Genomic DNA, 24,279 nt, shown 5'->3' with positions numbered 1-24,279 from the left:
CGGAGGGCCAGGCGCTGGGGAAAGCCGAGGTGAGCTAGTGTTTCCGTGGAGCCTGGGAGCTGTTGCTGCAGCGGCGTTGGCGGCGACAGCAATAAAGCCGCCTCGGGCTCCCCCTCGGTCTTATCTCTGGGTCCTGGGAGAGAAGGATCGGGTCTCGTCGTCATTGGGCCGCGGTGATTAGTTTGCCCAGCCAAAGGGCGACTGAGCCCGCGGAAAGGGGAGGAGCCCCGGGGGCCAGCCCGCAGGGAACCGCCCCCGGGACCGGCCTGGGAGCTTGCGGCCGCCTGAGCCCCGTCTCCGGGCCGTGGCGCCAGGCCCCACCCCGCCCTGGGTAGGGCGCCGGGTCCCGCCGGTTGGCGTCTGGGACAGCGCCTGCGCCCGGGTGCCAGCCTGTGGGAAGGTGACCCAAGGCGGCGGGTCAACCCGAGCCCCTTCCGGTCCGATCAGCCGGGCGTTTCCGGTCGGAAGGCGCTCGGTGGGGAAGGGGGGCTGAAGGGAAGTCCCGCCTCTGCCGCGGACGCCGCCACGCACTTGGCCGGGTCGTGGAAAGGCGGGCAGGTGAGGGCCTCGGTGTGCCGAGACCGGGTATTCGACCGTGTGAGGTGCCCGGGCTAAGGGCACGAGGTGACGGGCGGTCGTGGCGTTGGGCTGGGACCTGGAGCCTGGAGGGAGGTGGGGGAGGCTGGTTTGGGGGTTCCGGGAGGTAGGGGGACTAACTCGGTACTGAGAGGGGCGGGGGTCTGGAACCCAGAGAGACGTCCTCCCCCTACTGGGTCAGCTGCCACCCGTACTTGCCATCCACTTTCCCGCACCCCAAAGCCAGGCGCTTCACTTAGACACCGTGCTGGTGGCCGCTGGTCTCCTCTGTCCTGGCCCCAAGGTTCTCCGCAGACGCCTCTCCCTGCCATGGTACTGACCTCTGACTCCCCTTGTTTCCTTTTAGATCTGATTCCAGAGCTGCCATGATTGAAGTGGTAGCAGAGCTGAGCCGAGGTCCTGTGTTTCTGGCGGGGGAGGCGCTGGAGTGTGTGGTGACAGTCACCAACCCCCTGCCCCCCACAGCCACTTCTGCATCCAGGTGGGGATGCAGATACTGAAGGAGCTGGTTCTTCTGGGAGGAAGCCTGGTTTCTATGGTGCTAAGCCAGAGCTCAGATTGTCCTGTAGCACACCACCACCTTCTTGCTCATTGCGCTCTCATTGTAGGAAAGGGCTGTTGAACTGAACGTGTGGTTGACAGAGCCCTCCACGCTCCCTTCTCCCCTTCCCCATTTCCATTTTACCCACAGTATACTTCTTTTTAATGGATTCTCTTTGAGGTTCAGGATTCCCCGATCCCTAAGACAGCCACTTCACCATGTTGGTCTCCTCAGATGGTGTGGGGGGTGGGGGGGGAGTTTGGGAGAGCATATGTGAGGTCAGGAGCTCCCCTCTGATGCTTTCTTTTCTTCTTCCCATAGTGAGGCTTTGGCCTGGGCCAGTGCCCAAATCCACTGCCAGTTTCATGCCAGTGAGAGTCGAGTAGCACTACCTCCCCCTGACTCCAGTCAGCCAGACGTCCAGCCTGAGAGCCAGACTGTCTTTCTACCACACCGAGGTTAAAGATGGGCATTTGCCTTTGGAAGGGGGTGGAGTCATTGTCACCTGAGAGTGAATTTGTTAAGTTGTTCTAGTGGGTCCTTATAGTTTCATATTGGGAATGTTGGGGAATGTAATTGTTGTTTTGGGGGTATATGACTGTTTGTATCTTACAACAAGAAAATAAGGGTAGCTTACTTTGGGCTGCCCCCACTTGCTGTGCTAGTTTCACCTAGTACTAGACAGTGTGGGTCATTTTTTTTTTTAATTTTTTTTTTAATGTTTATTTGTTTTTGAGACAGAGAGAGACAGAGCATGAACGGGGGAGGGTCAGAGAGAGAGGGAGACACAGAATCTGAAACAGGCTCCAGGCTCTGAGCGGTCAGCACAGAGCCCGACGCGGGGCTCGAACTCACTAGCCGTGAGATCATGACCTGAGCCGAAGTCCGATGCTTAACCGACTGAGCCACCCAGGCGCCCCTAGACAGTGGGTCATTAAATTGCAGTCTTTCTTATCTCTTTCAGGTGAGAGGGGTCAGTGTATCCTTTCCACTCCACCAAAAATCCTTTTCTGTGATCTGAGGCTAGACCCTGGAGAGTCCAAATCATGTGAGTGCCTATCTCTTTCCCACCCCTGGATTGCCTTCTAAGGCTCCTGGAGGGAGGACTTCTCTGGCTGCCTCTGGCTGGCCTGACTACTACTTCCCAACCAGACTCCTACAGTGAAGTGCTGCCCATAGAGGGACCACCCTCCTTTCGGGGTCAGTCAGTCAAGTATGTCTACAAGCTGACCATTGGCTGCCAGCGTGTCAACTCACCCATCACTTTACTCAGGGTCCCTCTGAGGGTTCTTGTGCTGACAGGTAAGTAAGGATTCCTGGAGGGAAGGGCTGGGGAAGAACCTCACCAAAGCAGAAATGATCTGTAGAGGGCCTGCGAGGGGGGCTGGAGGGAAGCTTCCTGGTCTTAGTAAAGGTGCAAGTTGGGGGGTGGGGGGCGGTTTCTGGAGACTAGGTTGAAATGTGTACCTGGGATGTGACTCCCCTTACCTTCAGCCGTCACAGGTTGGAGTCTAAAACCCTAACCTCTACTGTCTATTCCCTCCTAGCACTACCTTTCCATCTCTTCTCTCTGTAGGCCTTCAAGATATCCGGTTTCCCCAGGATGAGGCTGTAGCCCCATCTAGTCCATTCTTGGAGGAGGATGAAGGTGGGAAGAAGGATTCATGGCTAGCAGAGCTGGCTGGGGAGCGTCTCATGGCTGCCACATCCTGCCGCAGCCTCCGTGAGAATCCTTTCACAATTGCCCTCCCCCATACCCCCATGTTATTACTGTCTCTGACAGATTTTCCTAATTGCCATATGCTTCTTGAGGATTTACTGATACTCATCCCACATTATAAAGAAAAACCCCACCTTGGCCTCTGGCTCCCAGCCCTTGGTACTCCCCAGTGTGGACTCCAGGCTCATAGTGTCCCATTCTTCCCAGATCTATACAATATCAGTGATGGCCGAGGAAAAGTTGGGACATTTGGCATCTTCAAATCTGTATACAGACTCGGCGAGGATGTGGTGGGGACCTTAAACTTAGGGGAAGGAACTGTAGCTTGTTTGCAGGTGAGAAGGAAAGGGGATTTTGGGGTGCTGGGCCTGGAGGGCTAGGGAGGAAGGAGGAAGGGCCTACATAAAGAGGGGTGGTATGTAGAAGTGAATAGTGTGGTCCCCCAGGGTCCTTTTGGTAAAATAGCTTGAGATTGGGTTCAAGCCTCTCACCTAGAGTCCTTATTTTCAAGTGCCTGCTAGCAACCACTTCTCTTCTTGCTCCCAGTTTTCAGTAAGTTTACAGACTGAGGAACGTGTACAGCCTGAATACCAGAGGCGCCGCAGGACAGGGGGTATCCCCTCTGTCTCTCATGTGACTCATGCCCGGCACCAGGAGTCCTGCCTACATACAACCAGAACCAGCTTCTCCCTCCCCATCCCTCTCAGCTCCACCCCAGGCTTCTGCACAGCCATTGGTGAGACCCAGACCATCATCGGCGGCGGGAGGGTGGGGGTGGGGAGTAAAATGCTGTATTTAGGTAGAGTGTAATGGGTCCTGATTCCTAACAAACTCCTGGACATACCCACACCCAGCCTCCGACATGTAACACTTTCTCAGACATTCAGTCTGTTTCCTAGATGCACTAACTTCTAAATTCTTAAGAGCTTTACAGATGTCCTTCACTGCCCCTACCCACTGAGACCCTATGATGCACTGATCTCTGATTCCCCAGCGTGTTTACGTTAATCTACCAAGTCTTGACTGTTCCACACTTAGATTATTAGATGCTTGACCTTGCTATCCTGTTGACATGTTTCTGGTTAACACTGGATTTCTTTAGAGAAATCCCTGATCCTAGCTCTGTGACTTCTTCTCTTCTTCCTGAATACCACTTTTTCCCCCCATTTGCTAACCATATCCTGCATTGGTTTTTACTCCTGCCTTCTAATGCCTCCCCACCTTTATCTGTTTTTTTTCCACAGTGTCCCTGAAGTGGAGATTGCATTTTGAATTTGTAACATCGCGAGAACCAGGTTTGGTGCTCCTACCTCCCTTGGAACAGCCTGAGCCTGTCACCTGGACAGGGCCTGAGCAAGTGCCCGTAGACACCTTCAGCTGGGACCTTCCAATCAAGGTGCTGCCCACAAGCCCTACCCTGGCCTCATATGCAGCCCCAGGCCCCAGCACCAGCACCATAACCATCTGAAACTGACTCACCACGACGCTATCTTTCTTCAGGATACTGAGAACTCAGCACCTGGACTCTATAGTAGGGCCCATTTTCCCCACCTGGGTCCAGTGGCATGGACAATGAGAGGCAGGCTTTTAGCTGTAGCATTAATTTATTTATTCAGAATAAATTGGCAGCTGCTAGTGGTTTCCCTGGAAGTGGCAGCAGCAGTGGGCAGTTAGCGGAAGGGTGATCGGTTGAGTTTAGTTGGAGTGGGGAGCAGGGGCCCCAGGGGCAGGGGTGTTGGCTGAGCCCCATTCGAGGTCAGGCCCTCCCCCTTTGCAGGGCAGCCGAGGGTCAGATTTTTGCACCAGGGAGAATTGACAGGTTCCTGCCTCCTGACGTACCTCACACCCCGCGGGGAAGTCGATGGGATGCTGAGACCTGGGGAAGCAAAGCATGGGAAAGGAGTCAGCATGGTGAAGGCCCCCTTTATCCCTGCCCTACTTTCCTTCTCTGCCAGCATTCTTCCCATGTCTTTAGTGCCCTCTTGTTCCCTGTGACTAAGCCCTGGCCTGCCATATATGGATTTTTTCGTTTCATAGCAGAAATATTTTCCCTCCAGACCGCCCCCTACATCCCTCACTTCGTAGCCTGCAGCCTTCTCTCTTTCTCTCACTCTTGTTGGTACCTTCAGGTTCAGCCAGCCTCATACCTCTATTCTGTTCATTTTCCCACCACAACAGTCTGGTTATACCCTGGCAGTCTGTGGTCACTCACGTGTCACAGCAGCCCACACCGACGGGATGCAGACAGGTACAATGGAAACAGTCCTTGCGGAGCCAAGACTCACCGAGGGTAAAATATTTCCCTTCATAGTGGCAGGGGGCTAGGGAAGAACAGGAGATGTTAGTGTGTGTGGGAGTGGTAGTGGCAGACAAAGATCACTTGTGGTCTGCAGTGGGAGAAAGTAAGTACACATCACCTCCATATTTAGTCTCTCCAATTTCCGAGCTGGAGGGAGTCTGGGTTTTCTGATAGAGGATCATCTCTAAGCCCCCCTCATCCCAACTCCCTCTGTCCTCGGCCTTTCCAAATACCTCCCCCAGCTTTACCTTGAGCTTGAAAGTAGCACTTGCTGTGGACTCCTGGCTGCTGGAGGAGCAGAGATATCACCAAGCAGATGATCCCCCAGCTTCCCAGGACTCCCTTCGCCTGTCCAGACCAGAGCATCATTAGGGTCATTCCTGCAGCACAGCCCTCTCGATCCCTTCTTGGCCTCGGTTCCAGACTACTCTGGTCTTGTCTCTTTGGGTTTTCTTTGTTTTTCTCCTTGAGTCTTAGTTTCTGTCTTTCTCCCCTGGGCTCCTGTCTCACACCATCTCCTTGCCCTCTGCTCTCACAGGCTTGGGATGTTTATAAAGTGAGGACCCTGGCCCCCTGCTGAGCAGAGCTGGAAAAGCTGTAACTCTGTTTCCTGAGGTGAGGGCATGAAAACAAGAGGTCTAGCTTTAACAAGCTGTGAGAGCTGATTCATGCCCCGGCACAGCGAGGGGGAGGGAGGTGGCCATGGAAGGGGCACTGACTGGGCACTTCCCCAGCAAGGAGGTGGGAGGGGTAAGGGCCCCCAGGTGGTCCCCACATCTCTTCCCTGACCTGGAGAGGAGGAAGCATTCCCCCCCACCCCCAACACACACATACACACCAGGGGTGTGTGTGCTGGGATCCTTGCCTGGACCGGAGGGAGGCATTTCCTGGGGATGGCTAATCCTGCGCTCCAGCCAAACCCAGGAGCTGCAGTAGGGTGCGACAGCCAGAGGCTCCGGGAGAGCGAACCGACACCTGGAGTGGAGAATGTTTCTCTCAGACCTTAGGGCAGAGTCTCCCTGAAGTATGCTAGAGATGTGGGTGCTCCTCCGAGATGAGGAGGTGGGTGTCTCTTTTGCACAAGCCTACCGGGGATGCGCTTTCCATTGCTCGGTACCCCCAAACATACGGCACATGCAAGATCTTCCCTTATCTGGGGACAGTTCTTTTAAAGAGGGACATCTCTAAATACTCTACTGGTATGAGTCACTCCGGTTTCACAGAGGTGCCCTTGTTTCCTCTAAGAATGAGAATTGAGGAGTCCTCGATGTCCTCTTTTGGGTTTCCTGCAGGCTCTGGAGAACCCCAAGATGGGTGATTAAGACTGTAGGTTATAGAGTCAGACTACTTGGATTCAGATCCTGATTCCACTTAAGAGCTGTGTGACCTTGGGCAAGCTACTTCAACTCTCTAGGCCCTTTTCCTTATCTTTAAATTGGGACAGTAATACTAACTCAGGGTTGTTGTGAGGCTTTAAATGAGATGATGCGTGTAATGCTTTTAGCACTGTCCCTGGCACATGAGCCTCAGGAAATGGTAGCTGCTGTGGTTGGTGCTAAAGCTCAGATAAAATGGGGAGACATTCCTTTGTTTGAATGGTATTGAGCAGCTCTGCACAGCTGAGGACTTCTGTGGGGGGCTGCTATCTCCTATCACAGACTTCTGCCCTTTGTGCATTCGTGCTCCATGTCACCCTTACTACCTCTGGTTTGAGAAAAAAGTGTTGGGGTAAACCCACTTTTCCTAGGTCAGTCAGTACCCTCACTTCTGCCCTGGGAGAAGGTGTCAGTTTCTCATCCTTCCAGGTAACATCGGGACCCCTGCTTTTCTCATTAGGATTTTGATCCATTTCTTCCCATCCCCGCTCATGTGAACTCTCAAGTTCTCCTATTTGACCACTCTAATGCCAGCCATCTCTTTGGTACTAATGACACCTTTCTTTCGCTTTGCCATACTGCAAAGACCTTTTTCTAGCTGTTCCTTTCCTGTCTGGAGGGCCACTTTGACCTTCTGTTTTTCCTTCTAAGTCTCCAGTCCATTTTACTGCAAGAGTCTCATTCCCTGCCACCCAGTGGATCAGATACAACTACTTCTGGCTGACCTTTTTAGAGGGCCACCCTGCCTCTCTCCTCTTCATTCAGAAACAACTTCGTCTGTCCACCTCAGACTCCCTATTTGTCCTCTTCCAAGTAATGGCTTAAGTGGATGGAGATGCCAACTATATGTACCACATGTTCACCCTAGTCAGGTCTGATACCTTTTCTATTTCAGAGGAGTGCCAAGAGAAAAAAGAAAATTCATGGTTGAAGCTGGGTGCCTTGATGTAGGCTGGTGTGTGGGAAACAGGACCCTGGACTGCTCTCTTGGCTGGAGCAGGTGGATTAGGAGTCCTTTCTAGCACAAGGGCCCAGAAATCTTGTCAGTGGTCAGTAGCTCTGCTGCTACCTTTCTGGGGAAGGGGGGCCCTGCTGATACCCTGGAAATCTGGGGCACGGAAAGCCTTTTGCTCCTGCAACCTGGAGCCGACCCAGTAGGGGGCAGACACGACTGGGGAGCTAGGAAGCTTGAAGGTGGTGATGATGCCGGCAGGCAAAGGGGGCCCCGTAGGGATTGGTGTGTGTGTGAGGTAATGGGGACAGAAGTGGGGGCCGCCTATAATGAAGATGAGGTAGGCATATGGGCAGGAGTAGGGGGCTTCTTTCTAGAAAGAAAGCCGGGGGTTGAGTCGGGATCCTTCTCACAGAATTTGGGGGAGGGGGGCGTGTCGGGGATGTGTTGGTTGAATCCACTTGCATTCCTGTTCGTGTGCACGTTCTTGTGTGTGTCTCTATAGCTGCTTGGGCCCCGAGGCCACGCTTGTGGTTGCTGTGTGTATGCTTATGTGTAGAAGAGGTCAGTGGTTAGGGCCCAACTCTGATTCCTGGGGCCGCGGCCGTTGGGAATGCCAGTTGCGGGGAGGGGGGGGTGCGGGCAGTAGGGGGTGATTGGCGCGCGCGCGCGCGGGGACAGAAAAAACATCCGCCGGAGGCCCGGCCGGGCGGCGCTCCAGCAGTGCCCAGCAGGCAGGTGCGCGAGGCGAGGAAGTGAGCGCATTCCGGCCCCCCGGCCGCCGGCCCTCCGGTGAGTCACCGCCGACCCCTGCGGCCCGCTGCCGGATAGGAGGGACCGGCCGCAGAGGGGAGATTTGGGTGGCCGGAGCCCCTGAGGGTGGTGGTGGGGGGAACCCCTTCAGAGTTACCGTAGCACTGGGGAGAGTTAAGGGAGGAAGGGTCCTGTGGGATCGAGGTCCTGGTTTCACCCCAGGCGCGAAACCCCTAATAGACACTGAATACAGAGCCCGTGACTGAATGGAGGCAGGCAGGGAGCCTCCCTTGGGAGAATCTTGGGGCAGGGAGAAGGCCCCAGAGAGCTCATGTGGGAAGGGAAAGGGGCCCTGGGCAAAACAGCAAGTGGGTGAGACTGGGGAGGGGAGGAGTGTGGGGCTGTGGAGTGAGAGCGCGGTGGACTGGAGTGCTGGAGGATCACAGCGCCAGTGTAGGCCTTGGCGAGCCAGAGCCTGTAGATGAAAGGAGACTTCATATCAGGTAGGAAGGTGGAAATGGCCAGACCCCAGACATAGGGTCTGCCCAGAGGCCTGTGTGCTCGGAGAGTGGAAGGTAGGTTTAGGGGGTGGTGGGACTTAAGGTTAGGTAGGTACCCTGTAGCCAAGTCATTAAAGGCTTTGAATGCTGGGGTGAGGAATTTGGATTTGGCCTTGCAGGTGGCAATGACGGCCTCTGAGCAAGAAGAGTAGTGACTGACTTAAAGGCAAGGTTATCTGTGTGTAACATTACTGCCTCCCATTACGTCTTTGCTGAAGAATTAGGCATGGATATGCTAATTTTTATAGTCATTTAACACTGTGTAACTGCATTTATCAAACGATTAAGTGTTGGATTTTTAAAAATAGTAAAGTTGAAAAATCTGATTCAATATTTGATTTAAAACCCAAAGTTGAGGCTATCAAGTTTAGTTACATGGCATTGTCGTGCTTTTGTGCCCCTTTTTCTCGCAGTGACCTGAGTGAATTCTGTTTCTAGTGCCTCAGTTTTGTATCAGCACAATCCTTCTAGTTTTCCCCTCCTTCATCTTATGGTCTTTATTTTTAACCTTAACTTTCTTCTGTGCAGCCATTTAAACTGCCCTGTAACCCAAACCAAGTAAAACATTTCTTGGAGTGGGGCACTGGGCTACAGTATACAAATAACCCAGCTTTACATATGTATTATATTATTATCTTCTGTGCACATGTATGTAACTGTGGAGTTTCTGTGTTTAGCCTGTGGCTGATAAAAAGAGAAAGCTAAATCTGTTTTATTCACAATAGTATTTATATAACAGTACTTATTAGTCTGATTTCTAAAATCAACTCTATGATGGTATTTGTCTCAGAAACTGACGCTCATTCTATCATATCATGATCTTTATATTTATTTTATCTTGGGCTGAAGGCAATTCCAAGAATTAGGATTTTAATAATTTATTTTAAAGATCTTTAAATCCTGCAGTTGCCTTTGGCCCCAAACAAGAAAATCTGGGTCAGTTAATTTTAAAAAAAGAAAATGATTTACTATATTGGGCCCTGCTGCTTTCTCCTGTGCTGTTTTAGTCCCAGCCCTACCTTATTCCCAGTGGCTTTTGCCTTCATTCCTTCTTTGCTCTGCGGGGCATCTTTAGAGGAAAACTTCACACCAACTTCCTCTACCATAAATTCTCTCCCTTCCTTCAATTCTACACTTCTCTTTGCCAATGTACACCACTACTTCTTCATTGATTTTTTTTTTTTTTTTTTTTGAACCTACAGCCCTTTCTGGCTCTTTTCCATCTTTAACACTCTCTTGTTGAAATCTTCTCTTTTTCCTCCTTTCTGTTTGGTAAGACCTTAGATTTTTAAAAGATTGGATTTTATTTATTATTTATTCTGCATGATCTGTCTTCCTTCCTCTTCTCTCACCTTTTTCTGATTTGGGGCTGTTTGTAAACCCTGTTATGCTTGCTTTAACCAACGCTTCAACCTTCCCCTTGTGATTAAGCATTCTTCCTCTAGGTACAGCAGAAAACGCTTATGTTTCCACTCTTTTTCCTACAAGGAAAAAAGGTTTTCAAATTTACATCGACTTCAGCCTCTTCTTCCAACATTTTGCATCCAGCAGCATGACGTGGTCAATTGTAAAGTCCGTTGAGTGACTCCACTTAAGCTTGATGTTGTGCTAGGCACTGAATAGTGAATTTCACAATCCTGGCACCAGTTTCCTCAGCAATTGCCAACAATAGATGTTACCACATGCGTGCGTGTGAATTCTCTCGTGTATATGCTAAAATGCACAGATAGTATAACGAGTCAGTATGTGTGTATGAATATATGTTCAGGATATTACATTATAATCAAGGTAAGTGCATTTTGGGGTAGAAGATGAGGATGGGTAAGTTGATAGCTAGGATAGAAGGTTAACAGACATCATCCTTTGGTATTCTGTATTCAGATGAGAAAGATGAGTGGAGCCATTCCTATACAGATGAGATCACACGAAGGAGGCTGAGTTTCAGGAGTTCTGAGAGATGACAAGCAAGGGTTTGGTGAACGGCAGGAGGATGGGATAGAGGGGCCAGAGTCCAAGAACATTCCTATACTCAGCTCGGTACTCTCTCTGGCAGAGAATAGAAAAGATTGTCTGGTTGTAGTAGTGGTTTCAACTATGATCAAGATTCCATTAATAACCCATATTGAAGTTTTCTACCTTGTCTCTGTGCCATTTGAACCATTCTTAACAAGTTCTTATCATTTTTTTTCTCCTTACGAACTATTACGTTCATGATAGCCCCTACCACCAATAATTAGCCCCTAGCTAACCACCATTAATTTTGACTAAATTACCTGGCTACTTATAAATTTTCATTGTTCCTGCCTGCTCTACAATCTATTTATGGCAGTAGTGACTTTTAAAATTCTATTTATGACTCACTTTTATTTATAAATTGCTCTCTTCTTAAAATTATAGACTCAAAACTAGATACTTAGAAGGCATCTAGTTCTTTGTTGTCTCTGAAAGATGATCAAGTTGATCTTTGCTTTCTCTATATTGAATAAAATGGGTTACTTCCTCCTGCAGTCAGAGGCCACCCCTTCTGTTATCTGGCTCTAGGTACTAGAGGCTTGTTAAGCTGAAATCTGGCTTCTTATAGCATCTCATTTTCCCCCTTAGTTCTGCTCTTTGAAATGATATGGAAGAAATCGACTTGTTTTTCAGTGCGGCAGCTCTTTAAAGATTTGAAAAGCGTTTGTTTTCTGTTAGCTATTTGTCTAAGCTTTTTTCTTTAGCACTGTCTAATAGAACTTTCTGTGATGATAGAAATGTTCTCTACCTGTCTTGGCTAATCAGTAGCCACTAGTCACATGTGGCTTTTGAGCACTTGAAATATGGCTAGTGTGAGGAATGGAATTTTAAATGTTAATTTTTTTTTTAATGTTTATTTACTTTTGAGACAGAGAGAGACAGAGCATGAACGGGGGAGGGTCAGAGAGAGAGAGGGAGACACAGAATCTGAAACAGGCTCCAGGCTCTGAGCTGTCAGCACAGAGCCCGACGCGGGGCTCGACACCTACAAACCGTGAGATCATGACATGAGCCGAAGTCGGACGCTTAACCGACTGAGCCACCCAGGTGCCCCTGGAATTTTAAATTTTAATTAATTTAAATGTAAATAGCCATATGAGGTGAGTGGCTGTTGTGTTAGTACAGCTCTAAACTCAGAGTTAGTATGTTGTCATATGGCTGTCTTTTGGCTACTCCATAAATCTTATGGTCATTTCAAAAAATGGTAAAAATGTGTGTAACTGGGCTCTTGGTCTGCCTAAAGGCCAGTCTTCTATGTTGTCACAGCTGAGAAACAACACAAACCCAAAGCCTTGATGAGTAATGTCAGTTTTTATTGAAGGGGTAAAAGATGAAGGTTAGAATCTCATCTCTCATATACCAAAAGCAATGCTTAAGAAAAAAATTTCTCAGGGCGCCTGGGTGGCTTAGTTGGTTAAGCGTCCAACTCTTGATTTCAGCTCAGGTCACAATCTCACAGTTTGTGAGATCAAGCCCTGCCCTGCGTCAGGCTCTGTTGCTGACAGCACAGTGTGGAACCTGCTTGGGATTCTTTCCCTCTTCCCCTCTGTCTGCCCCTCCCCTGCTCGTGCTTGCTCGCTCTCAAATAAACATTAAAAAAAAGGGGGGGAGGGGGGAGAAATCTGCATTTAATCTCTTCCCCAAAGAGAAAGAGTCCCTGAAGTCCCTCTCCCTCAAGTGGCTAACAGATCTCTCTCCCTTCTCTTTTCCCTTCTTTCCCCAAAATATATTTTCTCCTCCTCTTTGAACCTTACTCCTCTATTCTCTTTGAGTACCACCCTCTTCTCCTTTGAGGAGAGTTCTTAGCTGTGCTCCTCTTCAACTTCCCTTCCCTTTTAGTATGTCTGCTTGGGAAAATCAAGGAACTTTCCCCCTACCTATCTTTCTAGGGGCGGGACTCGGGAATGAGAGATTAGGGCTATAGTGTCATAAATAATTTTTCTTTTCCTTTCTCACATAATTCCTGACCTCCTCCTAGGAGCCCTCCTGTTTTCTTATCATTGCTGAAGAGTTTCTATTTAGCATTCTTTTACATAAGAATCTCTGTTGTCTTTTTTCATTCCATGTCTATGCTTGGCACATACTAATAAAGCTCCTTCTTCACAGTTCCTTTACCCATTTTCCTTTTCCTTCCTTTTTTATTTCTTTCCTTCTTTCCTTCCTTCTTTCTTTTTTCTTCTTTTTAAAAGAATTTTTAACGTTTATTTATTTTTGAGACAGAGAGAGACAGAGCATGAGTAGGAGAGGGGCAGAGAGAATGGGAGACACAGAATCCGAAGCAGGCTCCAGGCTCCCAGCTGTCAGTACAGAGCCCGATGCGGGGCTCAAACTTCTCAACTGCGGGATCATGACCTGAGCCGAAGTCAGACACTCAACCGACTGAGCCGCCCAGGTGCCTCCCCTCTTTTTTTTGACTTATGTTATTTTTAATAGATTTATCTTCTCTTTACCTGTCTTCTACATAGGGAGGGGCTGTATCCATTGAGGGAATGGCATTCCTTTCCCACTCTTGTCACCCAATGCCTCGTCCTCCCTTGATTTTTTCTTTGGCTTACCATCATTGTCCATACCTACCTCCCTCTCCTCCAATCTCCTCTTTATCCATATCTTTAATAACATTTACTATTTTTTAAAATGATTTTGGGGGTCTCATTTTTTCCAGAGGTCCTCACACAATTCTCTGTGCTGTGACCTAAAACTGTGTATGTAGCATTGATTTCTCTGGATTGGAGGTGATGGGGTTGAGGGGCAGAATATCCTCAACCATGGCGCTGATGTTTTGGACTGGATAATCCTTTATTGTTGGGGGGCAGTCCTGTGAACTGTGGGATGTTTAGCAGCATCCCTGGCCTCCACTGTGACCACCAGAAATATTTCCAGACATTGCCACATGTCCCCCTGGAGGGCAAAATCCACCACTACCCTCCCTGCCTATGTTGAGAACTACTATGCTGTAATATGGGCTTTCTGAAATGGATAGGTGGTTGTACTTTTTCTCTCCAGCTGCCAATTTGTTTGCTTAGCCTGGGTTTTCGAAAGTGTGGTCTTTGTCTTACTTGGTAGGAGGTAGCTTCTTAAAATTGCAGGTTTCTGAGCTCATCCTAGACCTATTGAATCGGAAACATTGGAAGTGGAATCTGTAAATCTGATTTTTACAAGACGCTACCCCCTCTTCTCCCCTAACCAGGTAATTCTTTTGCCCTAGGCTTGACCCTCCTGTGGCATAACTGCTGCATTACCCACATTTTTTTCCTGCAAATCTTGCTGGTGCTCCAGCTTTGCTTCCGCTCTTGGCCCCATGATGCCAACACAAATAAGGAGGCCTCAGGTTACCAGGACAACTGGAGCACAGGAAACCGTAAAGACTCTGAGCTCCTACAGGCATCATGGACTGTGGCTATGCTGGCTTGATTTCTCTTGGGGGCTCAGTCATACTTTCTATTCCCCATTCCCAAACTACCCAGACTGGCAGATACCCAGGCCCAATCCACAGATCCTAATTATACAGACTGGGTGGTGGAATCTACAATGGAATGGAGAAGGGTAAATGAAGCTCTGTTACTCACACCATTGATATTCCGTGTCATGTTGGTGGTAATTGAATTTTTATACTGGTGAAAATTATATTCACCTGAGAGTTGGTGTGATTACAGGCTTTGGAATCAGGATGCATAATATTATTTCTATTATTTATAGTTGCTTCAGTGACCTTGAGTCTTGAATCTTTCTGGATCCCTGGATAGAGGTTTTCACAATTAGCTTTGGGTCAAAAGATTTAGCAATCTGATAAACTGAGAACAGCTAACGTTTAGCAAGAAAAGAATAGTTACCAGATAATGAGTTTGAGTTCTATTTACATTTCATTATAAAGTTAGTCTTTGTTTTAAGGTAGATCATCTGGTTTGATTAAGTCTCTAAAGCCATGAATAAATGAAAATTTGCTTGCACATATGGGCACTTAGATGCTTAGAAAATGTTGAATTGATCCAGAACTGGAGCAGGTCACCTCCATGGAGCATCATGGCAGGTGAGAGCAAGAGGAAATAAAGGGTGATAAGGTTGACTTGATAGCTCTTTTCAAATAGTTGAAGGATTCTCCTGTGGAGGAGGGGTCAGATTTACTTGCTTTAGTTCCAGAAGGTAGAATAAGCACCTTTATTTCAGATGACAGTGATAGAGGGACAGACTTTGGTTCAGTAAGGAAGAATGTTTGATTAAGTGGCTGACCTCAGACTGGAATGAGCTGAACTGTTAGTGAATTATTTGTGATGGTATTGTTTATATGGAGGTTAGAGTACTGATTGCACAAGGTTTGGATGAGATTTGGGACATTAAATTGAGTTTGGCCTGGAAGAAAAGCAGGCAAATTTATTGGAGGTCAATTTACCCTTTCTATTACATGATTCTGTGGCAACTCTTAAAGTCATTACTGTTTTCCTAGGCACCTCTGCCAAGTTTACCCCCCTGAGTCATTGAATATTAGAGTTGGTAGTAGAGTCTTTAGAAATTTCTCAAATGTTCTCTAGTCCTCTGGAGATATCTCAAGAATGTCACAGAGGTGGCTGAGAGAAGTGAGATGAAGGACAGCTGAGGCTCTGAGCCTTTTCCCTAGGCTTCAGCCAGAAGAGTCTTGCCTTCCCCCCCCCCCCCGGAAAAAAAGGGGGAGGGGGGTTCTACTGGAAAAAAATTGTAAAAGCCCTGATATCCTAAGTTCTTCATTTTACTGACAGAGAAACTAAGATACGGAGCAGAGAAGTGTCTTGCCAGAAGTCACACAGCCAATACATTTCAGGGTTGGAATTCAAATTTAGCTCTTCTAATTCCAGGCTTCACATCTACTAGTCTAACTTCTTATAATTCAGTGATAAGTTTCTCTCCATTTCTCTGGCTCCACTATAAGCCAGAATTTTATTTCTTCAGATCTATCCCCTGTTAGCCGCTGAACAGGTCTCTCTGCTACCCAATCTCTCTTTCTTCTGGTCTATATTATATTCACAGCTGCCATGTTATACTTCTTGAAGCATTGTCTTTATCATGAGATTTCCCTGCTGAAGAACCTTCTCTGTATTGCCTAGAAGGACTTTTCAGCCTGACACATTGTTAGTATTCTTTAGGATCCTTATTGTTCACCTAGCTGAACTTTTGCCCAAGTCCATCCTGTTATGGGTAATTAAAGGGCTATATAAAATAGTGAGATTAACTGAGTCCCACCCTACTTCTAGACACCACTTTTGGCAGGATTTTTGTGTGGAGAGTTTTAATCAGGCATGATGAAAAGATACAAAAGAAATAGAAGATTACAGCTCATAAACGGCAAGTTGCACAACAATATGTATAATACCCAATTTATGTGACACATACAGTTAGTTGTTTACAAACAAGAATGAGATGTATAGAAAGCATCTGGAAGAAAATACACCAAACTGATAACAGAAATTTTTTTTAGTTTAATTTTTGAGAGACAGGGTAAGCAGGGGAGGGGCAGAGAGAGAGGGAGACAGAGAATCCCAAGCAGGCTCTGTACTGCCAGCGCGGAGCCTGATGGGGGACTGTGAGATCATTACCTGAGCTGAAACGAAGTTAGGCGCTCAATCAACTAAGCCACCAAGGCACCCCTATAACAGACATTGACTCTAAGGAGGGAGATTGAAAAACAATGGCGGAGAGCATAGGAAGAGGGGACTTAAAAGATTTATTTCTCCATTGAGGAGAGCCTCACAGGATGGAAGGGAGACCTAAGGAACCAGGCTTGGAACTGACAGAGAAAGAACTGCTCAGCTATCTTGCTTGGTTTCAATGGAGGGAGGGAAAACTTGATTTTACTCTCCCAACAAACATGTACATAGAACGGGGGAGTTAATTGCCTGAAATGACATCAGAGTACTCTTAGGAAGTGAGCATGGATGCTGTGAACTAGAAATGACAAATGTCCACTGAATTCATCACCCCTACCCTCATTTCTTTTTTTTTTTTTTTAAGTTTAGTTTGAGAGAGAGAGAGCACAAGTGGGGACGAACAGAGAGAGAGAGAATCCAAAGCAGGCTCCACACTGTCAGCGCAGAGCATGACATGGGGCTTGAATTCATGAACTGCAAGATCATAACCTGAGCCGGAATCAAGAGTCAGACTGTCTCGTAACCAACTGAGCCACCCAGGTGCCCCTCTCCACCTGCCCCCTCATTTGTTGGGGGGGTGCCCCCTCAGCTTTCTTCTAAGCACAGGAAGGACACAAAGCAAAAATACAACCTGCCACTTCCCTCCCTACCTGCTCTATCTTGCACTCTCTCATCCTCTTAACTCAATGCACCTCAATCCCTAGTAAATGTTAAAACCACACCACAGGACTTGAACTAAGCCAGTAAAGAAAGGTCTAAGATGGAGGTGTAGATAAAAAATAGCTTTGGGGCACCTGGGTGACTCAGTTGGTTAAGTGTCCAACTTTGGCTCAGGCATGATCTCATGGTTTGTGGGTTCGAGCCCCACATTGGGCTCTGCACTGACAGCTTGGAGTCTGGAGCCTACTTCGGATTTTGTCTCTCTTTCTCTCTGCCTCACCCTGATTGTGCTGTCTCTCTCAAAAATAAATAAATAAACATAAAAAAAAAATAGCTTTCTTCAGCTGTTATCCTTGCTTAGGCCTGATTTTTTATTTTTTATTTTTAATGAAATCTATTTTATTCATTCATTCATTCATTCATTCATTCATTCATTTAGAGAGAGGGCACAAGTGAGGAAGGGCAGAGAGAGAATCCCAGGAGGACAGGCCTGATTTTTATTTTTTTAAGTAAATCTAATTTTATTTTATTTTATTTTTTATTATTTATTTATTTAGAGGGCACAAGTGAGCAAGGGGCAGAGAGAGAGAGAGAGAATCCTAGGAGGGACAAAGAAGCAGGGCTCACTCAAAGAGGGACTCGTGCTCACCCAAAGTAGGGCTCGAGCTCACCTGATATGGGACTCAAAACTCATGAACTGTGAGATCATGTCCTGAGCCAAAGTCAGATGCTTATTGACTGAGCTACCCAGGCACCCTAAGCCTGATTTTTCTTCTTCTTATCATCAAAAAAACCATTTTTTAATGTTTATTTTTGAGAGAGACAGCCCATGTCGGGGAGGGGCAGGGAGAGAGGGAGACACAGAATCTGAAGCAGGCTCCAGGCTCTGAGCTGTCAGCACAGAGCCCAATGTGGGGCTCAAATCTATGGACCATGAGATCATGACCTGAGTCAAAGTTGGAAGCTTAACCGACTGAGCCACCCAGACACCCCACCCTAAGCCTGATTTTTAAAAAATTAAATTAGGTTAATCAGGAGAGGATGTGCAAATTCACTAACTTCTGTGAATTAGAAAACAAATTCTAAGGTACTGCATTTCCACTGGACAGAACCCATTTCTCTGGTGTGTTTCAGAAGGCTGACTGGTAAAGGATAATTCTATACTATATATGGGCTGCTAAACCTCTAATGATTTGCTGGCCAGCCACTGTTGGTAATAAAAAAGAGTTTAACTCCTTAACTGTTGCAAAATAATTATTTTTTCAACTTTATAGAAATATAATTTACAAGCAAGATGATGTATGTGTTTTCAAGTGTACAACGTAGATGTTTGCACTTATATAATCATCTTCCCAGACTAGTCATTTCTGTTACCCCCCGACACACACACACAAAGTCCCCCGTTACCCTTTGCGGTCTCCCCTCACCCCACCCCAGACATCCACTGATTATATTTCTATCACTGTAGATTAGTTTTACCTATTGTAGAGGTTGATATAAATGGAATCATACAGTATGTGTCCTGTTCTTAGCTTCTTTAATTCGGCATTACGTTTTTCATATCCATTCATGTTTTTGTGTATGTCAGTAATTTATCCTTTTTTTTTGCTGAGTAGTATTTCATTGTTGGATATGCCACAATTACTTCCCCAGCATTTAATGATATTGAGTTTGTCCATTCATCTGCTGATGGACATTTAGGTTGCTTTCTACTTTTTAAAAAAAGTTTATTCATTTTGGGAGAGAGAAGGAGAAAGTGTGCGTGTGCGCGCATGCATACGTGTGCAAGTTAAGGGGGGACAGAGAGAGAAGAAGAGAGAGAATCCCAAGAAGGCTTTGTGCTGTCAGCACGGAGCTGACGGAGGGCTCAATTTCACCAGTTATGAGATCATGACCTGAGCCAAAAATCAAGAGTCGGGGAAGCAGGCTCCATGCTGTCAGTGCAGAGCCCAACATGGGGCTCAAACTCACAAACTGTGAGTTCATGACCTGAACCGAGGTCGGATGCTCAACCAATGGAGCCACCCAAGCGCCCCAAGGTTTGTAGTGATATCTCATTGTGGTTTTAATTTGCTTTTCCCCGGCAATTAATGATACTGGGCATCTTTTCATGTGCTTATTTGCCACCAATATCTCATATTTGGTGAAGTCTATTTAAATCTTTTGCCTATTTAAAAAATTGGAATGTTGGTCTTATTGCTGTAAGAGTTCTTTATATATTTAAAACACAAGTGAGTATATGAATTGTGAGTATATGTGAGTATATGAATTGAAAATATTCCCCCAGTGAGTGGCTTGCCATTTTTCCTTGTGTCTTTTGAACAGCAGAAGTTTTGAATTTTGGTGAAGTCTAATTTCTTACTTTTTTTTTCTTTTACAGTTAGTGCTCTTTGTGCCCTGCACAAGAAATCTTTGCTTACAACAAAGTCACAGATTTTCTCCTGTGTTTTCTTCTATATCTAGAAATTTTATAGTTTTAACTATTATACCTAGGTCTTTTTGTGCTAATTATCCATTTCGATCACTTCTTTAGCTTTTCTTCACTGCATAACAAATACAGTAGGAAAGGAATAATCTGAAATAAAGGTGATTACCTCTCAGAAAAGGATATATTGTAGAATAGATTTTAAACATTTGTTGTGTGTACTGTTGTCTTCATGCAATATTTATTAATTTTTTATGTTTATTTTTGAAAGAGAGTGCATGCTTGCACATGTGCGCACGAGTGGGGAAGGGACAGAGAGAGAGAGACAGAGGATCTGAAGTGGGCTCCATCCAGCTGCGTGCTGGCAGCACAGAGCCCAATGTGGGGCTCAAACTCACGAAATCATAGTAAGTGATCTCATGCTCCTGTCACTAGATATAGTGACCAGACTTTGGTTTATGCAAAACAGGTTGGTTTTGTTTCTAATCCTGTTTTTGGTAATATCTTTTTGCCAAAAGAGTTTGCTGTTAGTATCATCACGGAACTCCTAGTTCTCTTTCCTGATAACCAGAGAACTAGATATCTCCTATAACTAACCGATCATATGTTCCTTAAAGCCGGTCATACTTTATTTGTGTTAATGATACCACCATTCTACAAGCCACCTCAAGTATCAGTAATAAGTGTTATTTACTATTAACATTAATAAACTAGTACAAATGTTAATAACCAAATAACAAGTGGTGTTAATTCAGAGCAGGATGAGATCACTATGGCTGAGGATAACCTTCATAGAAGAAATAAGGATTGAACTAGTTCTGAAAGATGAGTAAGATTTTGATATATACAAACAGGGCAGATTGATTTGGATTAATGGATTTGAGGAAGACAAGAGGAAGGATCAGTACATGCGTCATTCATGGTGTGACTCCCCTGTCTGTTTATAGTGGACATCATTAATCCATCATGGAACTCATTCTTGCTGGTAAAACTGGAACTAGATAGTAGGAAGAGAAATGTAGACATTAAATGGAGAGATATTGTAAAAGAGGCATCAGTGAGACTTTGTGAAAATGTCTGACCTAGGAGGTCAAGATATGGGGCATTTCCCAGGTGCAGTAGGGAAGTCCTTGGTGCAGAGACTATGAAGGGTTTCTGTTGCATCTGTGCTGAATGTACAAGCATCTGAGGGGTGTGGTGTGATAAGCATCATAACCAGACTCAGAAAAATAGCGCCAGGGGAAGACAGTGCAATGGAATCCATCCATTGCTCTGGAGATCTGGGAAGCCAGAGGCCCACTCGCTCAAGGAGTCCCAACTTTTTCTTGCTGCTACAAAGTCCCCTTCCCCCTCATACATCCAAATTCATCTCAGAGAAGTGGGAGAGAGGTGACTCTCTAAGAGACCAAGCAATTTTTATTCAAGAGAGTCTGAGCAGTACCTTAAAGATTAAATGATCAGATCTATTTTAAATGGGTTGGGCACTTCTGAAGGATGTGGTATCAGCAACTGTGAAGATGTATAAAACCTTCATGTGAATAGAGGGTGCCAGTCACGTCATCCACTACCTTTGATGAGGTAAGGCAAGACTGCATGTGGAATGATGCAGGCCTGTGTACCTGTTGCCAAGAGGGGCTGATTGGGCCCATCTAAGTAGGTTAGGATAGATGCCAGAGGCATGTGGCCTACCTGATCAGGTAGCTCAGTGCACTTAGCTTCAGGGGGACTGTTTATCCATGTCTCAGCACCACCCGTGTCCCAATGCTGGCTACACTCACTCATTGCCAAGAAAAGCATATGGTTGAACAGCTTCAAGAGAATAGGTGTTAACTCTTCCTTAAATGTTTGGTAGAATTCCCTGGAAAGCCATCTGGCCCCGGACTCTTGTTTTTTTTGGGGAGATTTTTTATTACTAATTTGATTTCTTGACTGGTTATGGGTCTGTTCAAAGTTTCTATTTCTTCCTGTTTCAGTTTTGGAAGAAAAGCGTATGGTTGAAACACATCTGTTACCGCTGGCCTTGTCAAACCTGTGAGGACAGATTCTTGTAGTCTGCTATTTCCCTCAGCATCCCTCTTTTATCTCTCCTCATCCTAAGGAACCCATTTTGTTTTTAAGAACCCATTTTTTGAGGAGCCATCCAAATTATCTAGATTTTGTCATTTACTCATTTTTTAAATTTATTCTGATGTTGAGAGTCTGTTATACCATACATTGTCCTAAGCACTGAGGATACAGCATTTTGTAGAGAAAATGGAATAAACACAAATAAATATGTATAATTAAGTTTGAACAATATGAAGTTTAAAAAACATTACAGAGGGGGGGTGGCTGGGTGGCTCAGTCAGTTAAGCATCCAACTCCTAATTTGGGGCAGGTCATGATCTCACAGTTCGTGAGATTGAGCCCCCAGTGTGGAGCCTGCTTGGGATTCTCTCTTCCTCCCTCCCTCTCTCTCAAAATACATAAATAAACATTTATAAAAATATTCTGGAGAAAGAACAGAGTATTATTGGACTATACATATTTAGGGGGAGACCTTGTCTGTAAAGGAAGTGGTGATGTTTACACAGTGATCTTACTGATTTTGAGGTGATTGTGTGGAAGGTGGGAAGTGTTTCAGATAGAGGGAACAGTATGTGCAAAGGTGAGAGAATGGAAAGGAATGAAAGAAGTTCAGGGTATCTGGAGCATGAAGAGGGGGTGGGATGTGAGGTGAGATGAGGCTGAAGAGGTAGGCAGGGGCCAGATCAAGGAGCACCTTGAAATCCATGTTAAGGTGTTTATAGTTCATCCTTTAAAGGGGAGGCCAGTTGTGCCTGGGTGGCTCGGTCGGTTGAGCATCCAACACTTAGTTTCAGCTCAGGTCATGATCTATGGTTTGTGAGATCCAGCCCTTCGTTGAGCTCCTTGCTGACAGTGTGGAGCCTGCTTGGGATTCTCTCTCTCCCTCTCTCTCTGCCCCTCCCCTGCTCGCTCACTCTGTCTCTCTCTCAAAAATAAATAAGCTTAAAAAAAATTAAAGGGGAGGCAAGTCAAGGGTTTTATGCAGAGGAGTGACTTGGCCAGCACTACATTTTGGCTGTTTTATAGGCTGTTTTATAGTGTTGGAGAGGATCAACACTAGAGTCTGGGAGACAAGTTAAAGGGCAGTTACATTGGTTCAGGTGAAAGATGATAGTGGTTTGCACTATATAGAGTAGCACAGTGGAGAATTGCGTGGATTTGAGGGCATATTTTGGAGGTGTATCCAGCAAGACTTAGATGTGGACAGTGAGGGAGATGAGAATTCAGGGATGACTGAGGTTTTGGGCTTCAGCATGTAGATGGATGATGGTGCCAGTTACTGAGCAAGAGAACTTTGGGGTGGGAAGATATTTTGGGGGGAAATCATGTGTCTGATTTTGGACATTGAATTTGAAGTGCTTGCAACTCCATCAAGTGAAGAGGTCCAGTAGGCAATTGAATATATTAATTTGGAGGTGATGGAAATGGATTGGCAATCCATGCTTGGCACATAGAAATAGTTATTGGAGTTATGCATGGGTATAGATATAATTATTGAGAGAGCTGAGTGGAGAAAAAAATATTTAGAATAAAGCCTCAAGGAATACCAATCAACCCAAGGGACAGGTAGAGAAGGAAGAGTCAGTAAGAGACAGCTGCCAGGTGGTTTGGGAGAAAGCTACAGTATGGTGTCACAGAAGGTGTACCATTACAGCCTATTGTAGAGAGATGTCAGAGTGTTTGGCTGGACTCCTGGTGCTGCTGGAGTTACCTATAATATTTGATAGGGTGGGTGGGCTACAGAGGATCAGAGGAGCAGACCTGGAGCTCCCAGACCACTAATAACGTGGCAGCCTTCTGCCTGTCAAATCTGAAGAAACTTGGACTCTAGGAGGTAGCAGGGGTTGAGAGGATGGAGAAGGCTCCCATAGATGTGTGATACCGTCAGAGCTCTGCCTTTAACCTGGTGAGGTTCAGCAAGATGCAAGTGAATCCCAGTCTGTGGACCTGAGCCATCCTACAAATTTGGTTACATTCTTACCACTTCCTAGCAGCTCACCCTTTTTTTCTGTCTCTGCCACTCTGATTCTGATGCCTAACTCATTCCCCTTGGTTCTTGATCTTTGGTTTACTTTGGCTAGCTCTCCCTTTCTGAGCAGTAACTCCCATATATACATACTTCTAATAACCCCTCTGCATGGCTGGCAAGCTGCAAAAGCTGACTCTTTATGTACCTAATAAGCAGTCACCACAGAGTATGGCCCAGGATTATAGGCCTAGGTATCTAGAGGTGTTAGTGACTCTAAGCCTTAGAATTTTTGTTTTCCTCAGTCATCTCCTTTTCTCCTGTTTTGCTTGTCTGAGCGTTATTATTAGCTAGATGTTAAGGCTGGTTCTACCCTTCAGTGAATTTTGGGTTCTATTGCTATTATTCTGAGCTGGTGGTATCTGGGCCTAGCCTTGCTTGTGGTCTTAAGGGTTTTGATGACCTTTCCTATGGAGTAATATTCTGTGGAACTTCCTACCATGTGCTTTCTTTCTTTCCTTCCTGCCAGGATTAGTAAAAAATTAATTTAAAAATTCTTGGGGCGCCTGGGTGGCTCAGTCGGTTAAGCGTCCGACTTCAGCTCAGGTCACGATCTCATGGTTCGTGAGTTTGAGCCCCGCGTCGGGCTCTGGGCTGATGGCTCAGAGCCGGCAGCCTGCTTCCGATTCTGTGTCTCCCTCTCTCTCTGCCCCTTCCCCGTTCATACTCTGTCTC

At 46.3% G+C, this 24,279-nt stretch overlaps 2 protein-coding genes across 3 annotated transcripts; one reads left to right on the top strand and one right to left on the bottom strand.

Annotated features, from left to right (window-relative positions):
* The first annotated feature begins 949 nt into the window (after positions 1-949).
* Positions 950-24,279, top strand: RGP1 (RGP1 homolog, RAB6A GEF complex partner 1). Of its 2 annotated transcripts, none has more exons than XR_008291121.1 (8): positions 950-1,078; positions 1,460-1,596; positions 2,103-2,186; positions 2,291-2,440; positions 2,715-3,193; positions 3,405-3,594; positions 4,103-8,277; positions 19,783-24,279. XR_008291121.1 is itself a non-coding variant. In XM_027039401.2 (8 exons), the coding sequence occupies exons 1-8, from the start codon at positions 963-965 to the stop codon at positions 4,324-4,326; spliced, it is 1,176 nt and encodes a 391-aa protein (XP_026895202.1). In that variant the 5' UTR covers positions 950-962; the 3' UTR covers positions 4,327-4,498. The 2 variants fall into 2 exon arrangements, 1 of the variants encoding a protein (XP_026895202.1); XM_027039401.2 differs by lacking the exon at positions 19,783-24,279 and having other exon boundaries at positions 2,715-2,861; positions 3,066-3,193; positions 4,103-4,498.
* Positions 4,553-5,540, bottom strand: MSMP (microseminoprotein, prostate associated). Its single transcript, XM_015079397.3, has 3 exons — positions 5,406-5,540; positions 5,071-5,179; positions 4,553-4,734 (listed from the first exon to the last, which is right to left on the bottom strand). The coding sequence occupies exons 1-3, from the start codon at positions 5,533-5,535 to the stop codon at positions 4,554-4,556; spliced, it is 420 nt and encodes a 139-aa protein (XP_014934883.1). The 5' UTR covers positions 5,536-5,540; the 3' UTR covers position 4,553.

Source organism: Acinonyx jubatus, chromosome D4 (assembly GCF_027475565.1).
Source record: "Acinonyx jubatus isolate Ajub_Pintada_27869175 chromosome D4, VMU_Ajub_asm_v1.0, whole genome shotgun sequence".
In the NCBI taxonomy this organism is placed as follows: domain Eukaryota; kingdom Metazoa; phylum Chordata; class Mammalia; order Carnivora; family Felidae; genus Acinonyx; species Acinonyx jubatus.
This window is presented reverse-complemented; position numbering and strand designations above follow the sequence as displayed.

Excerpts from the sequence above, each read along its gene's own strand:
- RGP1 (XM_027039401.2), top strand. The coding sequence starts at position 963 with ATGATTGAAGTGGTAGCAGAGCTGAGCCGAGGTCCTGTGTTTCTGGCG. Across the intron at positions 2,441-2,714 it reads GAGGGTTCTTGTGCTGACAG|GCCTTCAAGATATCCGGTTT; the intron begins GTAAGTAAGGAT and ends TTCTCTCTGTAG. Across the intron at positions 3,194-3,404 it reads GAACTGTAGCTTGTTTGCAG|TTTTCAGTAAGTTTACAGAC; the intron begins GTGAGAAGGAAA and ends TCTTGCTCCCAG.
- MSMP (XM_015079397.3), bottom strand. The coding sequence starts at position 5,535 with ATGACCCTAATGATGCTCTGGTCTGGACAGGCGAAGGGAGTCCTGGGA. Across the intron at positions 5,180-5,405 it reads GTGCTACTTTCAAGCTCAAG|CCCCCTGCCACTATGAAGGG; the intron begins GTAAAGCTGGGG and ends GTTCTTCCCTAG. Across the intron at positions 4,735-5,070 it reads GGTGTGGGCTGCTGTGACAC|GTCTCAGCATCCCATCGACT; the intron begins GTGAGTGACCAC and ends TTGCTTCCCCAG.